The 27,689-nt window shown below is 39.1% G+C and overlaps 1 protein-coding gene across 2 annotated transcripts; it reads right to left on the reverse strand.

Moving 5' to 3' along the window:
- Positions 1 to 955: 955 nt before the first annotated feature.
- PHF6 (PHD finger protein 6) lies at positions 956 to 26,927 on the reverse strand. 2 transcript variants are annotated; one of them, XM_063422260.1, is made up of 11 exons: positions 26,593 to 26,927; positions 21,559 to 21,738; positions 21,278 to 21,379; positions 18,109 to 18,242; positions 17,775 to 17,818; positions 8,634 to 8,797; positions 8,314 to 8,457; positions 6,992 to 7,096; positions 6,003 to 6,136; positions 5,238 to 5,367; positions 956 to 4,948 (listed from the first exon to the last, which is right to left on the reverse strand). In XM_063422260.1, the coding sequence occupies exons 2-10, from the start codon at positions 21,694 to 21,696 to the stop codon at positions 5,238 to 5,240; spliced, it is 1,095 nt and encodes a 364-aa protein (XP_063278330.1). In that variant the 5' UTR covers positions 21,697 to 21,738; positions 26,593 to 26,927; the 3' UTR covers positions 956 to 4,948. The 2 variants fall into 2 exon arrangements, with proteins under 2 accessions (XP_063278330.1, XP_063278329.1); XM_063422259.1 differs by having other exon boundaries at positions 8,634 to 8,800.
- Positions 26,928 to 27,689: the final 762 nt, after the last annotated feature.

Genomic DNA, 27,689 nt, shown 5'->3' on the forward strand with positions numbered 1-27,689 from the left:
ATTTCCAAGCGATCCTGTGCTTTGTTAATCTCTTATGCTACATTTTTATGGTTCCAAAGTGCATCCTGGATGCAGCTGCATGTGTGCAGTGTGCTTAACTTGCACTGTCATGGAACCCCAGCTGATAAGTCAGCCCCATGCAGCCGCTCACTGCTTGCTTTTCCTGGCAGGATGGGGGAGAAAACTGGGAGAGTTAAAAGGAGAAAATACATGGGTTGAGATAAGGACAGTTTAATGGGGCAGAAAAATACGAAAATAATAATGGTGATGACAATAATGATAAAAAAATCAGAATACACAGATCAGGTGATGCACAATCCAACTCTCACCACTTGCTGACAGATGTTTGGCCAGTTTCCAAGCAGCAGCCCCAGCTAGCTTTTCCCCATTTGTGACACCATATGGTAGGGAATATCCCGTTGGGTCAGCTGTCCTGGCTCTGTGCCTTCCCAACTTCTTGTGTCCTTCAGCCACGAGAAGCTGAAAAGTCCTTGACTTACTATAAACACTACTTAGCAACAACTAAACCATCAATGTGTTATTAATTGTATCCTTACACCAAATCCAAAACACAGCACTGTGCCAGCTACTGGAAGAAAATGAACTCTATCCCTGCTGAAACCAAGACATACTCTGCATTCCCTTAGTCTCTTAGTCTAAATTAATTCATTCTTGGTGAAAAAAAAGTTCTTGAGAAGTGAGAAAGCGAACCTCCAGCTAGTCAGTCACTTTGCATTAAGCGGTGGTAAATCCACAGCAGCTTACCCAGTGCAGCGTTAGGAACAGAGACATGCAGAGTTACCACCAAGTGCCACACTGTAAGCATGATGCCTTCTCACCTCTCTCCTGGTAATGTTTTCCTGGGCCTGGAACCTCAACAGGAAATACTGCATTTATGCATTAAAATGACAGTTTTAAAAGTTACACTCTTGGAAAAAGAACAGATATGCAAACATGAAATTCATAACTCATTTATTGAATATATATATGCAAGGATACCAATAAAAAGAAACTAATACTGCAAACTACAACTTTGGAAGTAAAGCCAATATAACAGGAACAAAATATACATAACATTGCAGACAGGAATGCATTTACCCTCTTCCATACATTCCTTGTCTTTACACCTAATGTAAATATATGCTAGAGCAAAAGCTGCAAACATTGGCCTAACCTGAGTGCTTTCTGACAAGCAACAGCTCTCCAGGATTTGCTAAGGGCTGAGATGTCACTGCTGACTAATGGCTGTGCATACATATGCATGTATAGGAACTGCTTCACCAAGTATATAAATCAAGGGCTGTGTTCTGTTTTTTCACCTCTATCACTAATCTGACTCTCATGACATGGAAGAGGAGTTACTAATTGCTATCATGCACTTTCAGTTCTCTTCAAATTAATTTAATCTAATGAGAATTAATTTTCTTGTCAATCTGATTCAGTGTATTAATATTTTTGGAATGCACTGATTATCACCTGCCAGATAAGTCTGATATTTCAAATAGATTATCACCTCTTCATTTTTCACTCCGTTTCAGCATGAAGTTCTCTTTCCTATAGGCAGGAGTAAGAGGCAAACTCTCTTCTGTTACACTACATTTTAGGGCCAGATTTGGCAGACTCAAACCAGTGTAGATAAGTACAGCTCCTTGTCCCTAAAGCTGAGACTTTGTGGAGTATCAGTAAGACTCCTACTACAGCCTTATCAGAGAATCTCCTGTGGATCAACCCCTACTGAAGGAGAAGATCAGGAGCTGCACTGACACTGAACCAGCCTTTGCCCCCTGCCCTGGACAGCACAGCCCACTGCTATGGGGATTGACCTTGGGACTCTGGCTTTGCACCAGCTGTATCCTCAAGATATTTGAACAGGATCCTTGTGATGCCTGTCCTTCCTTGGCACGGTCCTTTCTGGGAACTGCACAACCACAGATGTGTGAGACCAAAGAGACACAGTGATTTGGGGAGATCCCTTAATGGAGAGGTGCAGGGAGCTGGAGAGAAACCTCCCTTCTCAGAGGTTCCAGGCATCTTAAACAGGACACAATCCTCTTGTGAGCTAAAGAAATGTCCAAACGCAAAATGTAACAATAATAATTTTTTTTAAAAAAAGGTGAACCCAGTTTTCTAAGACATGTTTTGTTGAATTCATGATGTTGAATTCTTTGATTGTGAGATGAAAGCAGAAGGTGCCTAGTAAAATAAAATCTCAGTAACAAAATTACTGTTAATTTAACTAGCTAATTTAAACATACTTAGTTCACCTATAGAGCACTTTCATTACTTCTAACATTTCTGGGAAGGCAGTAGTAGATGCTCCAGAATAATATTCAATATATGTCTGCAAAGATTACATTGCTTTATCAAAAAACAAAACCAAAAACCCCTGCAAACCAAAACTCCCAAAAATTCAGACAGACTGTCTGAAATTCAAAGCTAAAATACACATAAAAAGACAGTAATGGCAGTATTTTGTCTTTTAAAAAATGATGTAAATGTTGTATACTATGATACATTGTCATGCTTTTTAAAACTACAATTAAGGATGTAAGAGATGTACAGTAAATACACTGCTGAGGTAAATTTCTTCTAAATATGAACACCACAAATGTATTACTTCCCAGCAGATGATGCTACTTGGGAACTACTTGTATATAAATACAGTTTTTACACAGTAAGGCACTTTTACCCAGCATACATGAGTTGAAGTCAGTTATGACAAATTTGAGGCTTGTAAGAAAAGGTTTTTGCTTTTGCCTTTGCTTCTATGAATTCTGAATTGATGAGTTTTACCAGGGCATTTCAGCATACAGGGGTAACAGGGAAACCACTCACTTTTCTGCTACCCGAAGGTAAAGTGCTGTTCTGGTTCTTTGAGGCATGGAATGGGGTCATTTATCCGTAACAGGTGAGCTATTGGACTGAATATTATAGTAAGCCACTGCCACAATGAGTTAGAGCCCAGTCTCAAGTACAGTCAGTATGCTGGCAGATCTACCCCATGCAAACTTAGTTAAATACAGTAGCTGCAAACAAAGTGCCTTTCTTCCATGGGAGGGCCATGTCTGAGGCACAAACTGAAGTAATTTAAATATTGAAGGATGCTATTTTGCATTCTGAAACTGTTGTGAGTGGCTGAAAAATGTTCATACTCTAGGAGAAACAAAACACCTTGATAGACAATTTCAATAATCGATCTGTCATTGCAATTCAAGTCACGCTTTTAATTTTGAAAGTTACAAATACAAAATAAAAATGATCAATGGCATTATGTTTAGAGCAGTAACTGAATATTTTCTGTACACAGCAATATTTCTTTCCGAACAGGATTATTCTCCAGGAAAGCAAACAGAATTGATTGACTTCTAACAGGTAAAATGTTAGAAACTCCAATATACAGTAATTGAGTCCCTCAAGACATTAAGGGAATGCATAAGAAGACAAATGACACACATTAAATCTTTTAAAAATACAAGTAAAAAATGCTACAGAAACTCATGTTATAAATGAACCGTTTTTGCAATACCAATCACAGAAGAACTGTAGCAGTTTATAGTCGAATCAGTGTCTTTTGCTTGTTTCCTTCCTTCAAATCCAGAAGTTTTGTTGGGAGCTCAGAGTGAAACAAGTCAAAACCCTAAACAAACAATAAGGTGATGCAGTTGCAACAGACAAACATGTGGACTAGATTCAGCTTTTTGGTTTTATTTATGTAAGTCTGAGGATGTGCTTTAACCGACCAATTGAAGAAGCTAGTAGCCATTAGAAATTATAAGGTGTTTTGAAAGCAGCCAGAGGACTGTTCTGTTAGGTTTGTTACAGCCTAGATCTGATCATTCCCTCAAGGAACATCAAATTCTAGCATGTAGAATTCCATGATGTGATTGTTGACTTGACAGAGAAAGGGAAAAAAAATCACTAAAACAATAAGGATGATACGTGAAGTTTCCCATATAGTGGTCATATGATTAAAAAATAAATACCGATCTAGCAAAAAAGGTTGTTTCCTCATTCTTCTTACAAAATACGGAACCTTTATGCACATTCTTGACAAAACATGAAGTGTTCCACACAACAGAGAACACCTGAGGTATGGACGTCAGATATGGTGGCTAAATTCCATAGTGAGTTAAGAGTTGTAACTCTCTGAAGTAAAAGAGACTGGGCTGCAAAGTCCAAACATTTGTATAGTAGGATTTTACTCACACTTTTTGAAGCGTTCTTTTTAAATCAGGACACAGAAGGAGGTGGGTGTTTGGGAAAAGAATGAACTACAGCCCTTTGGCATGAGTTCTAAAGCTCACAGCTCAGAACCAACAGCTGCTCAAGTAAACCCGCCGCAAACAATGCCGTGCGGAATGAGCAATCACAACAGGAACAACCTGAAATGTTCAAGTGTGCTTCATGTACACCGAGTCCTTTCCTACTGAGTGCTTCCCAAGCAAAAACAGTGCGGCTTTGCCATGTGCAGCCTCCGGAACTTGTGCAGGAAGAAAATGCAAATTTCACAAAGTACCAGCTCGTTGCCACCACGGACTTGTCCACGTTGTTAATTAAACTAGCTAAGACCTTCCCTCATTGTGTGAATCCACTAAACAACTTACACATTCCAAATCTTAAAGTTTTTATTCAGTCCAGAAATATAGATCTTACTTCATTTCAATGTCTGCCTTAACTTTTGACACTGTACATATTACATATCATTTATATAGTGTTTCATTTTTTTCCAGACACTGCAGACTACAAACTACATAATATTGACATGTAAAACTCTGCCACTTACTGAAGGCTCACACACATGAACGTTTCAGGCAGTTCAATGAAATTTCTAACAGAGTTGGGTAGTAAAACGTTACTAACCCTTTTCTGATTTTTAGAAAACAATTTAAAAGAATTAGTAGTTATGATGTCTTAGCCATTCCCAGTTCTATAACTCTGTCCCTTGAACCTGTTTAAAAAATGATGAAAACAATAGTAAATTTAAAATCATACAGTAAAGCATTTCACAGCTCTGACATTACATCTACATTTAGCAATAGAAATGAGGGCCTCCCTTCTTACACAGTTACAAAGCCAGCCAGTTTTAAAAAACAACAAATCCTCCCCATTCTTCTACAGTATGCCAATAAAAAGTACTCTGCATACACTAGAATTAAATATTTCACTGCAGTAAACTACATTAATTGTATATTGCGTTTCAGTCTTGGTAACAGATCTGTCAGGGGTAACTTCCATACCTAGTTTCCATTGAGCTGCTGCTGAGGAATGTCATTATGGTCAGTGCCTGATTTGCCACGGCTTTTGCTTTCTCTTTCTTCATCCTCTTCATCTCTTTCATCATTTCCACTATGGTTTTTACAATAGAGTCTGGCACAATAAAAGGAACAGTGAGGATTTACATTGAAAATATCCATCAAAACCTGGCTTATCTCTCAATTAGTTTTGAGATGTCCTACAACTCAGTTGCCAACTCTTAAGTCATTCACAGCCTTCAGTCAAGCACCAGTTAAACTGAGAAGGAAAACAAGGTTCAAGAGCAGCCAACAAAACTGTGACCAATTCCAGTTTTGCAGAACTGCCACCAAATTGCTCAGTGAATGCCCTCTCGTGGGCACAGTGCAGCAGCTCAGCTGCAGCCGAGCCACAGCTCTTCAGGAAGGATGGAAAGTTGTGCGGTCCAAAAAGCCCCCAAAGGAAGCTACAAACATATCAACATGAAGGAATCATCAATTTTCCTGATCTAAATTATAGATTACTGGAGAAGGAAAACATAATACAGGTCAAACAATTTTCTCATTTCTCCTATTTGCAACACTACAGAAATTTTAAACTGCCAGAGTAACTAAAATGTTTTGTAACGTCAACGACCACTTAAAAATAGCATTTCAAGTTAAATAGTATTCTCTTTTTAAAGAACACATTGACTAGCCAAGTTAGGCAGAAGAAGTGTCATGAAATATCTTTACTTTCGTAACAGATTCAACAATTACATAGATCCTTACTTATAAATTCCTCGTGACATATTCTCAATGTATTTAGCTTTGTCCTCTACTCCACAGTGGTAATGGTATGTTTTTATGCAGGCTTTGATTTCACACCCAATAGTAGCACCAGGCTGGCTGCAGAGTGTGCATTTCTGTGCAGGGGAAAGAAGAGAACAGCAGCGTTCAGCATCTCAGTCTTTTGTCTCTTAGTACTCAATTTAGTGTTCCTCGTATTTATGGCTAACATTTTGGAACAGAGTAAATTCCTCTGGCAGATCATCCTTCCAATGAAGAGTTAATCAAAGACATGGTAAACCAGAAACTATTAAGATACCAACCCACTAAAATATGAACACTAGGATTTACCTGCCTGTTGCGCAGAAAATTGCTACATGATTGCAAAACAAGTTATTGCATTTCCAAGGCCATTTTCTTGCTGCTGAAGTTAGTATGCTAATATACAAAGTGTCTTAATTTTTTTTCCAAGGAACAATATTGCTAGTTTTTTATTCTCTCTCTGATAAATTTTTTAGCACTTTAAAAACATCCTGAGTTTTAATAAAATACAGTGTGACATTTTAGCCGCATCCCCATCTCTGAGATCTTAATATGTTTTCCTACTAAAACACCAAAACAGTTGGAAACACTGACATTCACTGCAGGAACTGCATATTCTCTAATTTTATGCGCAGCTTCACACTGTGTTTTTTTAGTAATAGGTCCAAAGCTGTTACTCTCCGGTAGATACAGCATGGGTAACATGAATCATATGATTCTATGATAATAACAGTTATGTGCATTGTCATAAAGAATCCCTAACACCACATCCCAAACGCCACTAATATTAAGGCGATTCCTATCTGGCTGCCCTTCCCACAAGTAACAACATATTTTAATTTTGTGTTTAGAAGGAGATGGAGAAGATTGCTCTGTAAGAGGAAGGAGGCAGAGCTATACAGACCTCAGCAGAATCAGTAACACACTCACCACATTCTCCAGGTACATACCATTCTTTTTCCTCTCTTGATTTCTTGAAGTACAGTTTTGATATCAAAATCACCAAATTCTGCCCTTGAAGTAGTTGTTAGCTGGACAGTGCCAGAAGAGAACAACTGTAAAACAAGCAAGTCAAACTAATGTCAGGTCACCAAGACAATTGGAAATTTTTTTTTACAGGAATAACTGAGCACTGAACATCCTGTTCTGTGATCTCAGACAGCACGTGCTTTACCAACAAACTAGGAAAAACCTTTGCTGAGCAATTAAATTATTCCTTCTGATCCCCACTTGACTGCTTTAATTAGAGTTGTTGTTGGCTTGGAGAAATATATTTTAAAAGACAGAGGAGTAGCCAAGAAATAATGATAGGATGAAAACATAAAGTAGCAAATGGGCAATATTATCAATGACACTACTCAACTTTTTGGGAATATTCCATTTCCTCCCCTGTGACACATATGTAATTCACGTTCAACCCTGATGTCAATATAGCTGTGAAGTCCTGAGGGATGAAAATGGAGGGCAGAAGTACCATCCCTTCCATCATCATCCTGGTATATTCCACTTTAACTGCATTAAAACTGAAGTTCGGGTAGACAAAGTAACAAAAGCTTTGCTAGAGTAAGACTCAAAGCTGCTGGCACACACCAGCTCTCTGTTTAGTGAGGCTGGGTACAGAAAGTCAATGAGTAACTGCACAGATTGCTTGGACTATTCATTTGTTTTGAGGTACAACATGAACCAGTGAAGTTTGTTACCCAAAGCCCTACCTCACTCACAGAATGAGTGATATGAAAGATGCCACTGCTTGCTCATATTCATTGCAATTAGATCCTGTTCAGGCTGACAGTTCTATAAATGTGATCATCTAAAGGCAAGAGCTTTCTAGCACTTCCAATATCTCACACTCTACTTGAGTAACAGCCTGAATCCACAGGTCAGAAAATGAACGAAGTTCATGGATTCTTCTCAGATTGTGCCTGAATGCCTGTGAAGCTGTTTAATTCTTAGAAAGGATTCTTTTAGTTAAAACTGTTTTCTGTTTTCCTTTTTAAATACTGCATATGCATTTAGATGCTAAGGGAGCATTTTTAATAAGCTAAAGAGTCTCCCTGAGCTAATTCCATCTCTTAGCATGAAGCCAACTTTTATTCATACTGCCTGCAGTGAAAATAAATGAATTGCTCACTTTGCAACAGTTCAGTGCTTAAGGAGATCATCAGCATACAGACAATACTCAGCATAATTACATGTGAGGGTATGGTATTAAAATCCAAAATAGCAATTCAGACAAAATTCACAAAATAGACTGGTTAACAACAATACTCACCATGCACTTATAGTGTGCTGCAGCCTTTTTGGCATTAAATATATGAAGCTTTCCTCTAGCTTCATTTTCTTCTTCACCTGCATGACAGAATCCACATTTAGGTTTTGTATCACTGGGGCTGCTTCTGTGGGGAGACCTGTCTCTCTGAAAGAAAAACATTTTACTAAAATATACTGCTGGGATACAAGTAAGGCTGCAATTTTAAAAGCCTGTGGCCACCAGCTGGAGGCTCAGACAAATGCAAATTTTAATAAAACTTATATTTCAGAGAAGAAATAGCAATTCTGTCTTCTAAGAAGTTTAGTGTATTTACTGCTTACATAGGAACTGCTTTCTATTTCATCTGTGCCATGTGAGGACGTAGATCTAGTGTCTTCTGATTGCCCTTTTAAATTTGTTTTTCTTGGCTTTCCCTTACGACCCCTCCTTTTTCCTTTGGGAGGTGAAGGCTCCAATTCATGTTCATTGATATTTTCTTCTAAATCTGCTTTAGAAGTCAGAAAACATCATTAAATAAGACTCTCCACAATTTTATTAAAAAAAAAAAGTAAGAAAAAAAAACAAACCAAAGAAAACCCCCCCACAACCCACCAAAACCAGAAAAACCACAACCTGTATTTTCTCAGTTTTGGTCAGAAATAAAAAAAGCACCTTTTCCCCATTTATTACAAACATGCAACTGCAGATCCTGAAAACATTACTTTTTATATGTGACACAGCTTTGTATCTTTATAACATAAGAAGGTTAGTGTTTCTTACAACTTCTACTTTCAGACCTAAAATGTGTCCTCAAATATGCGTCTTCACCTTCACTGAAAATAGCATTCATTTAAACTACATTGAAACTGTAAAGTGTTTTCACCCATCAAATGCACTAATAATTTATTATTTTAAGATGCACAACTCCAGTGTAAATTGTCCTTGATAGTATGCCAGTGAACCCAAATAATACCTCCTGCCACGCTTCATTAATTGATGCCTGTTGACTTAAGAAAAAAATTCATCCATTGAGTTCTAACATTAACATCAAGCTTGGAAACCGAAAAGTATTTTGCCTTCAGTGAAACAAATCTACAATTTTATGTCATTACAGAATATCTTTAGACCTGCAGCTAAAAGCAGCCTCCAGTTTAGAGGAAATTATCCCCACTGACAACATCCTATAACAAGTATTTACAGACCATTAAGAACATAAGAACATGCTTTTTAATAGACATACCAAAGAAACCTGACAAGTTCCTTTGCAAATGTCAGCTGAGCTGTGAATGCCACACAGAGCTGAGCCCAGCCTTTGGGCACTGTCCTTTGCACAACTCACAGCCCTACACAGGACACAGATCAATTCTGCAAGATTAGGATAGCTCCCAATGTGACCTAGTTAAATTGTATCTGATAACTATATCTAACAATCAGCTCTATTCAGTCACCAACAATTTTCCTACTTACAGGACTATCCTCCTACTTTTCTTTTAATATGTATTCCTGCTCAAACCACAAACATGTTTCAGCAGACTTGTTTAAAGAACATGCACAGACTCTGATGAAGGACTTTTCTTCTCAAAACCCCAAGTACAAACATCAGTATGAGTCCCCAGACAGAAGGAAATGGTAATCAGAAGACTTGGAACATTCACTTGATGGAAACTGCCATATTGTTTGAGTATCCAGATAAGACATCTTAGTTGGAGACTAAATGCTACCTTGCCAGCACTCATCTTTCTTACCTATTATCACATAAAAATCAGATCACATTTCTATCTCATTTCTATCTGCACAAAACTTGAAGTCAAAGTGCTGAACATATTCCACAGCCACCAAGTGGGAGCAGAAGACAGCTGAACCCTGGCCCAGCCTGGCACACAAGTACATCCTCTTCAGCTCGATCTATTGTCACCAATCCCAAGAAAGCTACAGCTTCTGCTCAGTTATTAAGGAAGGACAGAAAACTCATCCAAAATGCATCACAACAGGTTATACTGACATTTATATAGATCTGCAAATTATTTTGGTTAAAACTTACAGATTATTCAGCTATATACAAGTGTCTACTAAGATACATCAGTCTGTCTACAATATCCCTATACTTTAATATATAAACTACTCTTTTCTAATTACATGTCAAAAGTACCATTTATTTTACGCTGAAAAAAATACATGATGACAGATTATGTAATAATACATTTCACATTTTCTTCTCAGTATTTCCTATCTAACATTATTTTTCATTTCTCACCATTTGCTGAATTCCCCAAGCAAATTATGCAATTTAGATATTGACCTCTTAGACTGCATATAGCAATTTTTATTACAATTTGAAAATCTCTTTCAAAAAGAATTCTCTTTTATCTTGTTCATCATACAAACTCTCCACTGATTATTCAAAGAAATTTGTGAATATTTGTCTCTGTTTTTACATTTACAGAAATCATAGATGGTTATTCTACAAAAATGTGACTACTGAATCAATGACCCTTTAAATCACATAAATAAGAAGTTAAAAATATTCGTTCCAAAATAATTCAGTGGACTTCCCTAGTGTATTTGATGAAACAAAACAGAGCCCCTTCACTGTGATTCCTTATTTTTTTCCAAAGCTCCTTGTCAATTTTGTCAGCCAAAATGCTTTTACACCTCAGTCCACTCTTATTTTCTACAAGAACATTAAAGCATGTCCCGAACTCTTTACGCTCCCACTTACAAAACTAGAAGTGAGTTATAATTGCTAAAACCCAAAACCTTCTGAAAACAAATTTCTTATAAAAAGTGTCAATCTCCTAATAGAGTAAGTTCTGAAGTGCTATTTTTTTAGTCTATAATTACTAGTACATTTAAGATTTGAAAAATAACAATGCTGTATTTTTAAAAGATAGTTTCAGTGTTAGATAAAAAAACATGAAGAAAGTGCAGCTTTCCTCAAAGGAGAACCCCTATTCTGTGCTCAAAACTACAACTTTCAGAGAAGTTCAGATATCATTAAAATCCAGGTGCTACATGACTCCACTAAAATCCAATTCCTTGAAGATTTACGTCTCCTACTTGAAGTGACGTGGACCTATAGAGAAAAAGCACCAAGATGTGAGGATCTGCTCTACCACACCTGTTCTTCAAAACATTAAAGCTCTCCTCATTTTCACAGCACACTGAACTCGAGAATAGAACAGGGAGACTGTAACCAGCTGTCAAACCCACCTGGGTGGCTTTCATGTTTAATTTACAGCTTGGTGGGTGCCTTATCCCGCCCTCACGCCCACTGCCAGCTTACCCTGTGTCCCTGGCATCTGATGGTTGGGTGTTTCCAACTTCTCATGTCAGCTTGAACTAAGGAAAACACAAAAAGTTGTTCAACTCCTCCCTTATCAGGTGATGTTTTATCATGGATATCACCCATTCTCTGAATCCCCTGAGATTCCCTAGAATTGCCTCTTCAACTATCCCCCATCCCATATCGCATTACTGCATTGATTTTTAAAATCACGACAGTTTTCTCAGTATAACTTTATCTGAAGTGTTGCAAGGAGGTTCCTATGAGCTTCCCCCAGAAGTCCCTAAATGCCAGATCTGAAAAGAGCCCAAACTCAACATGGCCTGAGAAGGTGGGGGTAAGGGTAGAAATCAAGAGGAAACAATCTTCATTTTTAAAAGCACCTAGGAATATGATATTTTAAATTCAGATGAGTAGCAACAAGCCCCTAATTTGCATTTTAGAAATCGATGAGCACTCCAAAGTACCACACAAGGAAGCCTGGCAAAATGCTGTATTACATCAACTGTTAACAGGGAGATTCAGCTTCAGAGAGAAATCTAAAAATTCTCCTTTGATCACAACTAGAAGAAAAAAGGATCAAGATGTCTTGCTTGTTTAAAATAAGGCTTGGCAGAGAAGAGGTTGAGATAGCACTGATTCATATTGTATCCGCTTGAAATACACATGGAAATACCTCTTTCCAAAAGCCATGTTAAAGCAAAGTAATAAAGAATAATGTGATTTAAAGGTTGTGAAAGAACAAGTAAAAAGAGGATGTGTATAATAAACACTGCTCCACTGACATCCTATGTTACCTCAAATGGAGTAAGAGAGCCAGAAACAAAGGAGGCTGAGTTTGTAGAAGATAAAAATCAAAACTACTGGCAAAATACATTTGCAAGTAGGACTGGACATGAAAAGAAGGCAAAGCATAGAATGTTGAGGTGGCTGGGACATGCTGCTATATAAATCTGAAATCACACATATACAGGTAAAGTTTTACAGTGCACTTGGGATAAAAGAGAAACTAAAAATTCAAGGAACAAAATCAATCTTATTAGATTTTTAGAAGAAAAATGGAATATAACAGAGAAAGGAAAAAAATACTTCAGCATGCTAGAGTAAAATCTCCTTAAGTTATGGCTGAAATCAAATAGGCCATATGAGACAACATCATTGTTTTAAATTGAAAAGAAACATCAGAAAAGATGAAAGAAACATCAAAAAAACCACCCAAAAAGACCTTTATTAGCGCAGTAGTTAATACTAAACATGTGGATGCATCTATAGGCAAGAATAAGAAGCAGGGATTTGAATAAACCCCCTTGCAATCAAATACAAAATCAAATACAAAAATTAATCACGAAATAAGAATAGTTTTTATCAGCAGCTGATGTGAAATTATTGACCAAAATGCTGAATATATTTTTGTGTTATGTTTTTCAATGGAAAAAGAATAAGTTACATTAAACACATAAAATTTCAACTACCCCTTAGGTCCTGCCACTAATATGTTTTCCAAAACCTCCAGATACTTCAAGGAACTGATGACTCTCATCCAAAAGTTATTTGTTATGAGGTACCTGAGATTATTTCTTCAATTAAGTACATTAAACATAGAAAAATAATAAAATAGTCCTTACTAGCCACACAATTTAAATGTATCTTCAAGCAAACAAACGCTGGCAAAGACTGAAGACAGATGACACACTTGGCTTATTTGCATAATCACAAAGCTTACGACCCCTGTTCTGATGAATCTGTTGAGTAGCTCAAGCCTCTCTGTCTAACACCTTGCCTAGATGGGAAGGAGAATTAGAACACCACAGGACAGCTCCTCAGACAGGACAAACCATTCACCACATGACACTTACAGTTCTCCATTAGCCATGTGGTTTTCCATAAGAAAACTCTGGTGTGATGCTCCTGCACAAACCCTCATTAGTCTATAATGGGACACTGCTAATTCACTGCCTGGACCAACTGTTTCTGTGGGAACACCATGTGCACGTTAGATGCCACACCCAGAGCATTCTCCAGGAGACAGACACCAGGCAGGATGTGTTAGCAGAGCCCCGAAGACTTCCCCACCATCAAAGTGACCCCAAACTGCAACATTACAGAAACAAGTTACACCTGACTATGTTACTGCAAGCAAACCTCTGCTTGGACCAGTGCCACAGAAAATGCAACAGAGAACAAAAGCTGCTTGAAGAATCCAAAGATGAATCAGAATGTTACCTAACAAGAACGCCAAAAAGTTGCAGGTTTTTTCCTGCTGGTCTCTGATTTTCACAGCACTTCAGAAAAGTACTCATGCACTATAGATTGCAGTGTCTCTAAATAGGTCTCAGTGAAATTTATCTGACTCAACCTACCGAGCAGTGTGCAAAGCACAGACTCCATTTCTGATCTTTAGAACGACATGAAAAGGATGCTAAGACATGGGATGGCTTTATTTCCACTGTGGAAACATAATTCCCTGAGGCTTTTAGCACAGCTACAACAGAAATTACAGACATTTTATTTTCTGATCCCACAGTTCTCAAGCATCCGCTTTAAACATTAAAAAGAGAAGTCATACGGCTCTTTGTTAGTCTTTGTCTTACCACTGTGTAACAGATAAAATTACATTCTTATCTTAGTTTATATTAAACTATTCCTCATCAGCTGAATTTGTTTTAAATTCAAAACATGAGCCAGGGCAGCCCCACCTGCAGGGAACTGAGAGGCAATTTTTTTTTTTTTTCAACAGTTATTTCCAGTGCACTGGAATAAATTCCACACAACAGTTCCCAAACATTAGTTCAAAAATACCTCATTCTTCAAAAAGAATAAAAGTAATTGCATCAAACTGAACAGTAATTCAACTCATGTTTAGCTGTGATAATTTGAAAGCACTAGCACCAATTCCTGTAACATATTAGATACTGAATACTTACGACAGCTTGCCTAAAATGAGGAATGAAACTGTAACCTAAAGTTCGGTTATTTTGTTAAATTTGTAATCAGCAAGGAAAAAACCTAGATGTCCTTTTTCTAGTTAATGGGAGCAAAGCACAGAAAAATCACACCAAATTACACAAAGGAAATATAGGAGAAATACGATTTTCCTTTTCTATGTCCTGAATTCCAGGCCATATAAATAAATTAAATAAACCAAACAATCTGTTGAAACAGGTAATGAATTTAAGAGCATAGTACTCTGCTGCCACGTTTCACATTTTTATATCCAAAGAAAGCAGAAAGTAGTTCATCAAATCCTGTCAAGTGAAGAAAAATTAATTCCCATCACTCATTAATTTTGTCTTGATGAGTAGATACCAGGTCTGATGAATCCTCACAGCACCTGAATTTCATAACAGCAATAAAAAATGTCTGTGAGGTACTTTTTATCAAATCTTAGCAGGTAACTTAATGTCAATGTAGGTCCTTCAACAACATTTCCATGCAGCCTCAAGTGATTTTCTTTAACTGTTATTAAGTGTTTAACAGTCTTTTTGAACTAGAACTTCTAACAAAAGTACATGAGCCAGATCTCAGACTTGGGTAAGTATGGCCCTAGAAGCATCCATTTTCTAGGGAAGGGAAGGAAAAGAAACCTCACTCTTACGCAGCAGTGCTGCCTACCGAAAAGAAACTGTTCTGGACAAACCAAACACTCCTACAAACTCCTTGAACATCTACGAACATAAGCGACAGAATAAAAATACTTGGACAGCAACAGTTAAATCTAGGTACAAAGAACCAAGCATAAGAACCCACAGATGTTCTAAACTGACCAAGAAAAAAAAAAGCAATAAATTAATAATAATAAAAAATCCCAACCAAAATGCAAACCAGAGAAGGAGCAGTTAAGCTTCCATTAAAAAGGACTGATGATTCCAGCCCCTCCATGCACTCACACTGGGTGACAGAACCACAGATAAGCTTTAACTGTTCTGTTAGGAAAACACTGCTAAGCAAAGATTAATGAAACCAAGATTAAAAAAAATAAAAAGTCACTATGTTAACATCTAGTTTCCCTGCCTAGTCTAGTCACTCTTCTCTGCCAAGTCCTTTATCTGGTTTCACACACCATCATTCTTTCACCTTGAAATGCCTCCTTGACATTCACATTTTCATCAAGAAACAAACATAATACATATATAAAGCTTGATCTCACCATCCAGTACTTTCCAGCTGTCATTTCACTGAGCAAACTTTTGCATTTAAGTATTAAGGAAAAAAACCTCCCAAGTCCATTCTGAAACTCTGAAAACCATCCTGTAATTTTTGTCTGCTAAAGTTAATTAGTGTTCAATCCCACAATATACCACTGCTCTGGAAATTACTTATACCATTGTATCAGGCACATGCAATTAGTGTGTCTACTTTCTTTGATTTAAAGGAGGTCTATCACAAAAGAGCCCCAGCTTCTGGCATTACCAAATCCACAACTGTAAATATTAATTATTTTATGGATGAAGTTTCCCAAGATATATGGACTAAAAAGAAAACATACTCTTTGGGAAAGAGCACTGGGTGGAATTTCAGTGAAACATTAAATAAAGAACTGAAAACGGGAATGTGAAGTACAGCTACACATAGTTCTAGAAGTGCAAAGCTATTTCTAGAAGTGTAAAGCATGACAGAAGTAAACATTTTAAACAAAAAAATGTGTGCTAAATAACATACTATCGGGTTCTTTGGCCTCAGCTGTTCTGAGTGACATTTCTTCTCTCCTACCCTCAAACGAAGAGGTTCTTTATATGAGTCTAGATTAATGTTTTAATAGACTACCATCATCAACATTTAATAAAAAACCCACTGATTTTTCCCAATATATCTATATAAAATTTAAAAGCCCTTGCTATTAGAAATGACCCTGTAAAATTGGAGATAATGGTTTCCAAAAGCTCTTAAAGAAAAGCAAAAGTTCAGATCCTGCAAGGAATCCCATGTAGAAAAGGCAATCCATTGATTTTGAGCTCCAAATGAAGAACTGGAGGCATTTTTAAACACTGGTCAAACACTGAGACATTTGCGAGTAAGTATAAAAGATTATTTTAAAATATCAGTTAAAGAAATTAATCTCTCTGGACTCAAAATGTCTTTCATATTCTATGTCTGCTACCACAAAAAGCAACCCCCAAAACAAAGTGCTACACTACAAGACAACGTGGTCCCTTCTCTTTGGAGAACTAATTATAATGTATATATTATTTTTCTTGTTTAAACCCAGTAACAGCAAAATTATAGTTTCAATATATAGGCACAAACCAATAATTATGTAAATAGACTAAAATAAAGAAATCAATTTTCTTTGGTATTTTCTGCTGCCTTCAGAATCTTTCTGAACACTGAAATAACATCCAAATCTTTGCCATTAATAAGTCTACTACCCACAGCATAAAAAGCAAAACATTATCTTAAAAATACATTTGGCATAGACACTGAAGCAATTTGTGAAGTTTAATCTTCACTAAACAGTCGTATACTCCTCATTAGTTAAATCTGATGACAGTTCAGTAGAAAGCAATGCAAGAAGTAAACTACCAATTGCTTGCTTACCCAAATTCAGATACAGCAGAAAAGAAGAAAAATACCTTAATGAATACACAATAAATAAATAGACACTAGTCTCGAATTTTAACAGACCACACAATATATTGACATTTGTGGCATTTCACTATTCTTTTCTGCAAAGTTACACAGCTTTCATGAATGGATCCATAAAACTTTTTTTAAATCAATATGATTCAGAAACTTATCTGTAAGTGAACTTATCATAACCCTTTTCATTTACTATTGGGTGTTTCTTTTTTCATGAGTTAAACTCTGTTTACTAGTCCAAAAAATAAATAATATTTAGGAACATTAGCAGTAGCAAAAATCAGCTGTTACCTGACAAAATATTTCAGATGTTAATACTGTGACTATTTAACTACAAATATAAGCCAGCTTCTTCTAAGAAGGAAATGTACAACTTCTATCCAAACTTTGGTTTTATGGAGCATCATATCTTTTGAACATCAAAAATTTATGGTTGGGGTTTTTGTCCACCTCAACCAATAATTTTTAGAGAAAATACAGAAATCAGACGGGCTTCTAAACTTGTTGTTTCTCAGGAAAATGTAGTTCTAATTTTTACTGAAAACATTTATATTCTCCAGAAAAATTAAATTTAACCAAATATCTTTCTACAATGGGAAATATTTATATTGAATAATTTTACCTTCAGAGTTATGCGTAGTTTTCTTGTGTTTTCGACATAAAATCCTATAAACAAAGTAGTTGAAAACTGTCAAGTCAGTCACGAATCACAGATTATTTACTCATCTTTTAAATTTAAATGCCAGTACATTTTTCTCCCACTTATAACACTCACTGATATACAAATCTTGCAGTGAAAATATGCTTTTCTAGCACATCACTATTTTGAATGCCACAATCATAATTAGAATTTTTTGCAACAGTTTTGTTTAGACTCCAAAGTGGGGTTTTGTTTTTTAAACAATGAATGTAAAATACAGATTAAAAATTAAATGTAACAAGTAAGCAACAGTTACATGTAAATGCCTTGTGAAGGTTTCTCTCTTATCTGAGCCTTATCATGCAAAGCACAGTAGTAGTGATATGTCTTGTGACACGTTTTCACATCACAGCCAATGGTCGCTCCGGGACAGTGGCATAAAGAGCACATCTGGAAAGGAAAAGAAAGCATAATTCATGGTACTTTTTGTTTAGTTCTTCTGAGTTCAAAAATGATGTATTTGCCACTCTTGGCGACAAAACAAATGGATTTATGCACTTGGTATTCTTGCTCTTCCTGCTCTAAGGTATTTTGCATAATTTATTTTAAAATTAAGAAATTTGTTAAAAGTGTGCAAGAGTGCAATAACCATCGGATGCATTATCAACTCAACGAAGAAAATAAGTAATTTATTTTTGTGGAATGTATCTGATGAAAGTGACACAGTTATTCACTTGGAAATCCCTCTCACAAGGACAGTCTGTTTGTACCAACCATTTCAGAAAAGTTAAAATCATAATTGTACCTGTTTAATTCTGAATTATATTATAAAGGCAAGAGGGAAAAAAATAGCATCCACTTGAGAATGAATCCTGCAGTCATAAATACTGATGACCTGCAAATTTACCTCAGCATCAGCAGCTAACTGTATTTTTTTTCCTACAGTTACGTCCTTAAGTCCTTTCTAAAACACTGAATTTAGTGGAATATTTGCTAAACACAATTAATTTATTTCAACTAAACTAGATTTTGCTCTTTATACTTATATTGCACAAAAGATTGAAAGTGAGGCAGTTGCTTTACTCCTCTTTCCCATTAATTCATTCTTCTTGTATCAGACACATAGATAATGGCTATCTGCCTTCTAAATTGCTCATGGTCCTCCTTTTACTGTGGTAGGAAGGAAAGTAATTGACAGTATCACAACATTTTTCTCTTTATTGTTCTCTACTGACTCAATATTCCCCAAAATCTCAGGATTCCCCATTAAACTCACTTCCCAACACCAGCCCCAAAAAGTTACAATCAATTCCAAATTTGAGTATGCAATGCAGGATATTCCCTGTATGTTTGTATGTATCTATCTATGTATCTATGTATCTAGGTGTCTATCTATCTCTTTGTTTTTTTCTCCACTCCACTCGTTTAGTCAAGTTCTCCTTGCTACCCCCAAATATGCCAAAATAATATACCACCAAAGTTACCAAATATACCACCAGCCTGTTTTTCAATTTTAACGCAGTCAACTGAACAGTAAAAATGTCAAAGGCTTGGATCATCTCCATTTAACTCCTCTGCAAGCTCTGAAATGGTACAGTTATATACTGTTCCCTAGTTACCTAATTTGTATGGGCATTTTATCTCATAAATCTGTTACACATTATGGTTTTATATATAATAATTCCTGATCAAAGTACTTAGAAAAGCCTATATAGAAAGGCTTATATATCCAGCCAATCAAGTTTAGTCAGAATCTCAGTTCTTTGAAAGCCAGAAATCACTAAAAGAAAACTTTATTTTTATGAGCACCATGATGTGTCTGTGAAACAGAGCACACACATTTTATCCATGTTTCTAATAAGTAATAAAATACTTATTCCATTGGCGTGTGTCTGCTGTCCAAATGGTCACTAACGAAACTTTTATTTGGTATATAAGAAGTTTGATAAGCTGTAAATTGGGTATGTTCTTCAAAAAAACCCTTTCCATTCACAGATACTAGAAATACAGATAAGTAAAATAATTAAGATATCAGTGACTTGTACTTTCAAATATTTAGACTTCATAAGCTTTTGTGACTGGCCTACCAAGGTTTGAACCTACCACCTCTTCTCAGACAGATCTATTACCATCAGAAAGTCCCCACATTCTGTCACTGTCACTCTGATAATGAGGTTCTGCTGTCAGTGCCCACCTGGCCACCAGCACCTCTTGAGGGAGGACAAACTGAGCCCCAGCCATCCATACATTCACTGAACCCAGTGCACTGAGGTTTTTGCTGAATGAGTTCCCCCAGAATGGACCAGACTAGACCAGCAAGCAGACCTGTGAGAAGGGATCTGGCTAATGATAAACCTTGACCTTTTAGCTTCCTACATGCCAATGGAGAAAGACAAGTTCCTCCAGAGAGTGATTCAGAGCTGCAACTTCCTGACAGCTACAGAGACGCAACACTTAGGTTAAGATCTAAAACTATCCTTACATTTTCTCCAAAGAGGAAACAACTCAGGACTATGAATCCACTAGACTCACCAGAACCAGGTTTTCTACAAAAACCTGAACAAAGTGCCTAGTACACATAGCTGGTGAGCTACATGAACAGAGCCATTGCAATAGAAGGAACATAAAGAGCTTCAGGAGCAGAAAGAGAAACCACTAAAGACAAAAGAAAAAATCTTTTAAAACCCTTTAAGAGACACAAGAATCACAAAGTTTCTTTATGATCAGTAGTTTCATTTACTACCATGTTCTTTGGGAAGTCCTAATCACAACATGAATGATTTGTGAACAGTTATTTCTTCATGCTTCAGCTACTTAGAGTAAATGAAGTTCCCTGGATTGGAAAAGATTCAAATGAAACTGTGGATGAAATTGTAGATCATTATTATAAAATTGTAGCTCTACAATAATATTTTGTACTTCTCTTAGTGGTCCAAGAACTGGTAAATACATAGCTTTAAATAACTAAGCTGAAAGGTTTTAATGTGAGGAGTGAACTGATCATCTGCTAAAATAATTTTAAAAAGAGCCTCACTCATTTCCCCAAATGGAAAACAACTAGTTGTAAATAAATAATTTTTTAAAAGTCCTCATTAATTAGCTTGTCAGGAATTAAAGAAGTTATTGCTGCTCAATCTCTTTAATTTGGTGGAGCTGCAATGACTACTATACCTTATATACATACCTTATACACATACATATACTTACATACCTTATACGCCCTCTATATTCACAGCACTATTTTTTAAATCAATATAAAAGGAGAAAAAAGTGTATTTCATAGTTAAAACTACATTTTGGTAGCAAACTCAAATACTGGTAAAGGCACAGTAATGCCCTTCCCAGGACCCTAGAATGTGGGTTTCCTTCAGAAATCTAACAAAAAATATTAAATAGATTAAATACATTGAACAACTTCCCTGCAAACTTTATGGAAGTTATGAAAACACTGTCTTCCATTTTCAAGAGCCAAAATAGGGACTTACCAGTTTTGTGCCTCTCTTTATTTCTTTCTGGATATCTTCAATAGAGAATCCACCAAGACTCTCATTATCAGTGTGTGAAGAAACCAGTGCGGACGAGAACAGCTAAAATTGCGAAGGCAAAACCTGTATTTTAATTTTTAAGGGCATAAGTGATGGAGAAACTTACAGATATGAAACCCACCAAACTGCAGTGTTTAATCATGCGTGCCAATTCCAAGCTGTTGGCTTTTCCACGTGTTTGCAGCATCTTCCCGGCTCCATTCCCATTCCCGGTCACTCACCATACACTTGTGATGTGCCGCCACCTTCTGGTTCTCCGACATCAGCAACTGCCCACATTCATTATCTTTATTCGACCGACAGAACCCACACTTCCTTTGTCTGGAGGAGACTTTCTTCTGTCCGACGGAGCTTGTCATGATTTTAAATGTACTTAGAATGCCACTGCAATCCTCTCAACGCTACAGGGAAAAAACACCTGCAATCAGCATGTTAACATCCACAAAAGGCAAATTAACATAGGTCTAAAAATACAGCATTGGATGCTTGGAAGTGATTTGTTCATTTTCTTTATGCTACTTCAATATAGCCAAATAAACAAGCGACTGGCAGAGGCAGTATTTTGCCAAATTTTCACGACATTTCTTCAGCAAGAGAAAGCAGTTTCTTTATGTAAAAAAGTTTGAGAATTAAAATAAAACTTTGGATGCTAATATAAAAGCAGAAAATGCAAAAGAAGTGGGAAATTCAACAAGAGAATCACTGAGAAAAAAGGAAGTTACTGCAACTTATTTTTATAGTTATTTATTACAGGAAAGCAATTTGTAGAAAAAAAATATATATATATATGTACATGCAATGAAAGTCATGCTACTGAACTTCTTCAAAAACAGAAGCAACGAAAAACCCAGAGTCTAGCACAGCCTTGACCACAGGTTTTGGCCATAAACGCTCACAAATTCTCCGGGCAGATGAGTACAGAGTAGGGACGAGATGATAAAATGTCACCACTTTTGGTATCAGAGGTATCTTTTGGCTACTCAAACAGCATTAGGAACAAAACCTTAGACACCTCTCTGCAGTGGAAAACTCTCCGTGACCCACAGTTAGTTTGGCAGCACCACACCAGGTTTCAGTAAGCGCACAAGAGGTGCTGTTTTCAGTTCAGAAAAGTAACTTAAAATTAAACTCAGTATGAATCACAAACTTTTCATGTACTATCAGCAAAACATCTTAAAATGTAACATGGAGGTCCACAGAGCCCAACTCAGGCAGACAGGGCCCGTGCAAAAGTGAAAATACTCAATGAGTGCATTAATTTCTTGACCCAGTATTAAGAAGATTGTGTTCATTTGCTTCTACATCTACCAAGAAATGAAAAAATCATCTTCTTCAAATAGACTTTCTTAAAGCTTTTCACTTTGGAGATTTGAGCCTTACTATCAGAATTTGCCACAACTGCAATAAAATCCTCCTCAGCCTTTCTCTTCATTTGACTCAGCTAAGTAAGAAAGGCCATCGTAGAGTTTGATATTTGTGTTGGAAAAAAGTGTAAAATCCAGACGTAAATAAGAGAGCAGAGTTGCACCACATCTGGACTGGGCTACAATGGCACAGATCTGCATGAAAATGCACGGCTGCTCTCTGGAATTTTCACAGGCAGACCCGGTGCTCCCCAGAGCTGTCAGAAGCTCACAATGCCGGTATCACTCACTCCCTCTCTAACCCAAAGCAAAGAAACGTCCTCAAGTTCCCGTCAGCGCGTCCTCCTGCTGACAGACTCCTGCTGCCTCCTGCTTCAACACATTTTCACAGACCGAGTTGTAGCTGTTGGCCTTGCACTGTTTACTGCAAAATTCCTGCCTCAAAAGGTGCCTGTCCTGCCCCCCTTGCCTTTGCTCATCCAACAGCTTCATTTGCTTTCTGCTCTAACTATGAGCAGTCTACGTCGCTGACGCACACTCAGAACAAGAATGCAAAGATTTCAGATCTTGCTGATTTGCACAAAAAATGTGCCAATCTGGATAAACCGGTCACACCCTTTTGCAGTGGCAATAGGGACTCCTTAAGTGTTAAACACCAAAGAATTATTATACTGTATTCTTCTAAAGAAAAAATAAAACAAGACTATTCTGTAATCTCTTCTGAGGAGAAAGAATGGTTCCTGAAGAGACAGACAGATAGACATGTATATATATGTATGTATGTATATGAAAAAATAAAAATCTGGGTAACTTTTAAATCTTAAATAATATTTGGGAGCAGAAAAAGACCTTAAAAAGACAAGTAGGAAGTAATATCACACAGATTACTTGTTCATACCTCACATTCAATACATCAACATAAATTAGACAGGGATGTTTACAAATATACTAACAAAATAAGGTAAAATGCAAAAAGTTCTGATTTTGTATGAACAGTGTGGTATATACCTACACAGTCCCTTGGGTCTACCTGTTTCATTTTATATTCATATTATATTATTAAAATATTGACACTAACAGTACCAGCTATTAAAAGGAAGATCAGGAATTTCCTTGTACTTGTGCAAAGGTCCTACTGACTCTCAGGAACAAGAATTACTACTAAAACAGAGCTACCCTTGCATTTAAGCAGCAAGTTTAAATTATAGTACACATAAAACAAATTTAAGTGGCTCTCAACATGTTTACTTTATAGGAAAAACAACTTTCCAAGACACAAAATTATGAAGAATCTTCTCACAGCTCGCTGCTTTCCACCTCCCAGTGCACTACAGGCACGTCACTGCAGCAGCACCAGAACCTGACACAGCCTGACTTCCTCAAGTACTTCTGCATAATCAGATCTTTTAAGGCTCACAGTGAAGTTAAAAATAATGACAATCTTTACTTAATGCCTGGATGCTGACGTGTTAAAAAAACTCACATGTTTTGAAATACTTCACAATTACAAATAATTTAACACTTGAAAAATTAGTCAGAACTCAAACAGGCCAAAAAGGAAATCACATTCTTTTCACTATCAGATTAAATTACTTTGAAAGCATTTTACAAGGGTATCTAAAAAGTTTTTTTCCAACCCTGCATTTGTTTTTGTTTGTTTGCTTGTTTGACTGGGCCTTTACCCAACTTATACATTTTCAAAGTGTAGAAAAAAACCTGAGCATGAGAAACATCTACAGACCTCTCCATAAATTATACTTGCTTTCTCATGTGAGAAGACACTATTCTTGGATAACTTTTCTTTGTGTCAAAATGCACTTAACCTGTCTATTAAAAGAAGAAACAAAACACATTTTCTGAGAACAATGAACCAAGTTATGCAGCTACACCCCACAATTCTTAATGCAAGCACTCAAAATTCTGTTTTCATCTCTCAAGTTAAATCATTCAGAGCAACTAATCTAGTTTGCCAAGTATCAAGCTGCATTTCATCGGAATGAGAAAAAATGCAACTTAAAACCAGCTCAATATTTTGATTTTCCACGTTTAAAAGGCTAACAAATGAGTAAGAATTACAAAAAATAGTGATTACATCTACTGTTGACAGAATCTTGTCAGCTTTGTCAAAGTCTCACAGACTGAATCACAAGGAGTGACGGACTGTGGAATCGCTGGCTGGGAGATTTTCACTGTCTCCACCAAAATGGAACACACACACTACAAACAGAAAGATTATTCCATACAGATCGATTTTCCACAGGTCTGATCTAAGAAATGAGAAGTTACATGTACCCTAGAATAACACAAGCAGAAATTCACTCAACCAATCTTCACCGAAAAATTTGGGTTCATTTGCATTCACATTTCTTACGTGCACTAAAGTATTAAATGTGGTGCTCTCCCTCACAGCATCTTAATTTTATCTTTAAAGCAGCAGGTTCTACACCCTCCTGTAGCTTCCATGCTGCTTTACTGAGCTCTAGACAACAGATTTCCCAAAATAAAAGTGCAAGTTCAATGACACTTAGGCACAGGATGCCCTCAATGCATGAGACACTGCTCAGCACCAAAGAATGGAAAGTAACTTGGACTCTAATTTCTATTTATTGCCCCAATATGTTTCAGGAGCCTGATTGCAGGAGTTAAAACCTCACTTGTATATCCTACAAAAGACAGTGACCTACATGCTGCACTTGTAAAGTTTGTTTTCCTGTGCAATCTGTACAATTCTCAAACTACATTTCAAAAAAATTAGCTTTTAGCATTAGCATTTGTGAAAAAAAATTCAGACACCTGAGGAAACCCTGTGAGAAGTAAACAAGCTTCAGAAAATGCCACTGCAGATGCTGAAGTGGTTTGGTCTCTCAGGAAAAGCTACAGAAAATAATTGTGCTGACTTTTCCAAAATGCTCACTGGAGATACCAGAGTCACAAGCTTACAAGTGCTTCACAGTTTCTCGGGTCGGTGACCCATTGGAGGGAGGTTTATTTTGGAGAAAGGAGGGAGTGAAGAAGGGGAGAGGGAAAGTATCCTGCAGGGTTCTGTGGCTGAGAACCCAAATCACAGGTCCCACATAAATTTTTATCCAAGGGTTACATTCACACAGCATCCTACAGTCACTGTAAAAAGTAGGATGGGAATTTATCCAAGCAACTTCCTTAAAAAAACCCAAAAAGACACCGAAGAGGGGGCAGATGAGAGAGGAGAAGGGTAAACCCTCGAAAGCCTAAACAATGAGAGCAGAGCAGGTGACTAAAAATGACACAGACAGAGCCCGCAGTCAGGGAGATCTGGCAGACGGCGCTGAGGGATCTCCAGGAAAGTTTACATCCTCCCACGGGGAACGGGAGATGGGCCGATAGCGGCACCTCTGCCGTCGCCTCCCCGGGGGATCGACGGGGTAGGACGGCATCTCCCGGGCAGGGCCCGCCCGACCTCCCCGCGGGGCCCGGCCGGCACCGGCGGGGCCCGACCCCTCCCCAGCCGAGGGGCTACCGGGGGGGCGCAGGGGGGCGCGGGAAGGGCGACCCTCTCCCGATCCCATGAAATTTTGGGGGAAACGGGACCGGGAGACAAGGGGGGGCGGATCCTCCCTGCAGGGAGGACGCGGGCCGGGGCGGGCGGAGCGAGCGGCACCGCCGGCCCGGGGAGGGGGCAGGGTGGCGGTACCGGCACCCGGGGCACCCCTGAGGGGATACTGCGAGGTGCCGCGACCCTCGCGGGGCTGCAAAGGCCGGCTGAAACCCCGGGACCGGCGGCGGCTGCGGGCGGGCGAGCCCCGGGCCGGGGGCTGCGGGCGGGCCGGGGGCGCCGCGCCTGCCCCTGGCGCGCGGCGCAGCGGCGGCGGGGCGGGCAGCGGGCGCACGGCGGGTCGGTCGTCGGTCACTCACCCGTGCGACGGGCGGGGTGCGGGCGGAGAAGCCGCTCGGCACGGCCCGTCCCCGCTCGCGGGTCGCTCAGGGCCGCTCGCCCGCCGGGACCGGCGCGTTCATTCGGGGCTCGGGACGCGCCGCCGCCGCCGCCGCCGCCGCCGCCGCCGAGCGCACGCACGCACGGGCGGCCGGACGCACGCACGCACGGCGCGCCTGGGCCGCGGCGGCGCTGCGGGGCGGTGCCCGATTGGCGGGAGCCGCTCGCGGTCTCCTTTGCGCACGCGCAACGACGCGCGCGCCTTTCCCGCTCCCGGTTCCCGCTACGGCCGCTGCCCCTGCGGCGCTTCTCCGCGAGGCCGGGAAACGGAAGATGGGGGTGCGAGGGGAGCGGCGGCTGTGCGCATGCGCACCCGCCGCCGACACTTCCCCGCGAGCGCGCCGGGCCCGCGGGAGGCAGAGACACACAAGCAGCGACGCGCACGCGCACCGCTCACCCGCAGCCGTTGTTGGGGGGGGGCACACGGGAGACGCGCTGCTGTGGCTGCGCAGCCGCAGTGTCGCGCGCGTGCGCAGAGCGGGCCGCGAGGGTTGGGCGGCGCTGCGGCACCGCGCGCGCGCCGCTCGGGGAGGGGGGAGTGGTCCCGCGCGTGCTCCCTCAGGGTGCCCCCTCTGGGCCTCCCCGCGCCCCGTCGTCCCTCACGGCGGAGTGGAACGGAACGGAACGGAATGGAACGGTTAAGGTTGGAAGAAGACCATCGAGATCATCAAGTCCAGTTGTCCATCCAGCTCTGCCACTATAACGCCTAAACCACATCTCTCGGCACCGGATCTAGATGCCCCTGAAACACACCTTTGGTTCAGGAGTTGCAATGGCAGTGCTGCGTGATGTGGTCTAGTGGTTTTGGGGTTGCTGAGTGTGGATGGCTGGACTTGATGATCTTGAAGGTCTCTTCCAGCCTTGAAGGTTCTGTGATCCTAAACCACATCACACAGCGCCAGATCCGGACACCTCTTAAGCACCTCCAGGGACGCTGACTCCACCACCTCCTGGAGCTGCCTGGCTACCTCAGCTGCTGCTTATCAGACTCGTTCTCCAATCCTTCCAGGAGTTCTGC

The sequence above is a fragment of the Prinia subflava genome, chromosome Z (assembly GCF_021018805.1).
Source record: "Prinia subflava isolate CZ2003 ecotype Zambia chromosome Z, Cam_Psub_1.2, whole genome shotgun sequence".
NCBI lineage: Eukaryota > Metazoa > Chordata > Aves > Passeriformes > Cisticolidae > Prinia > Prinia subflava.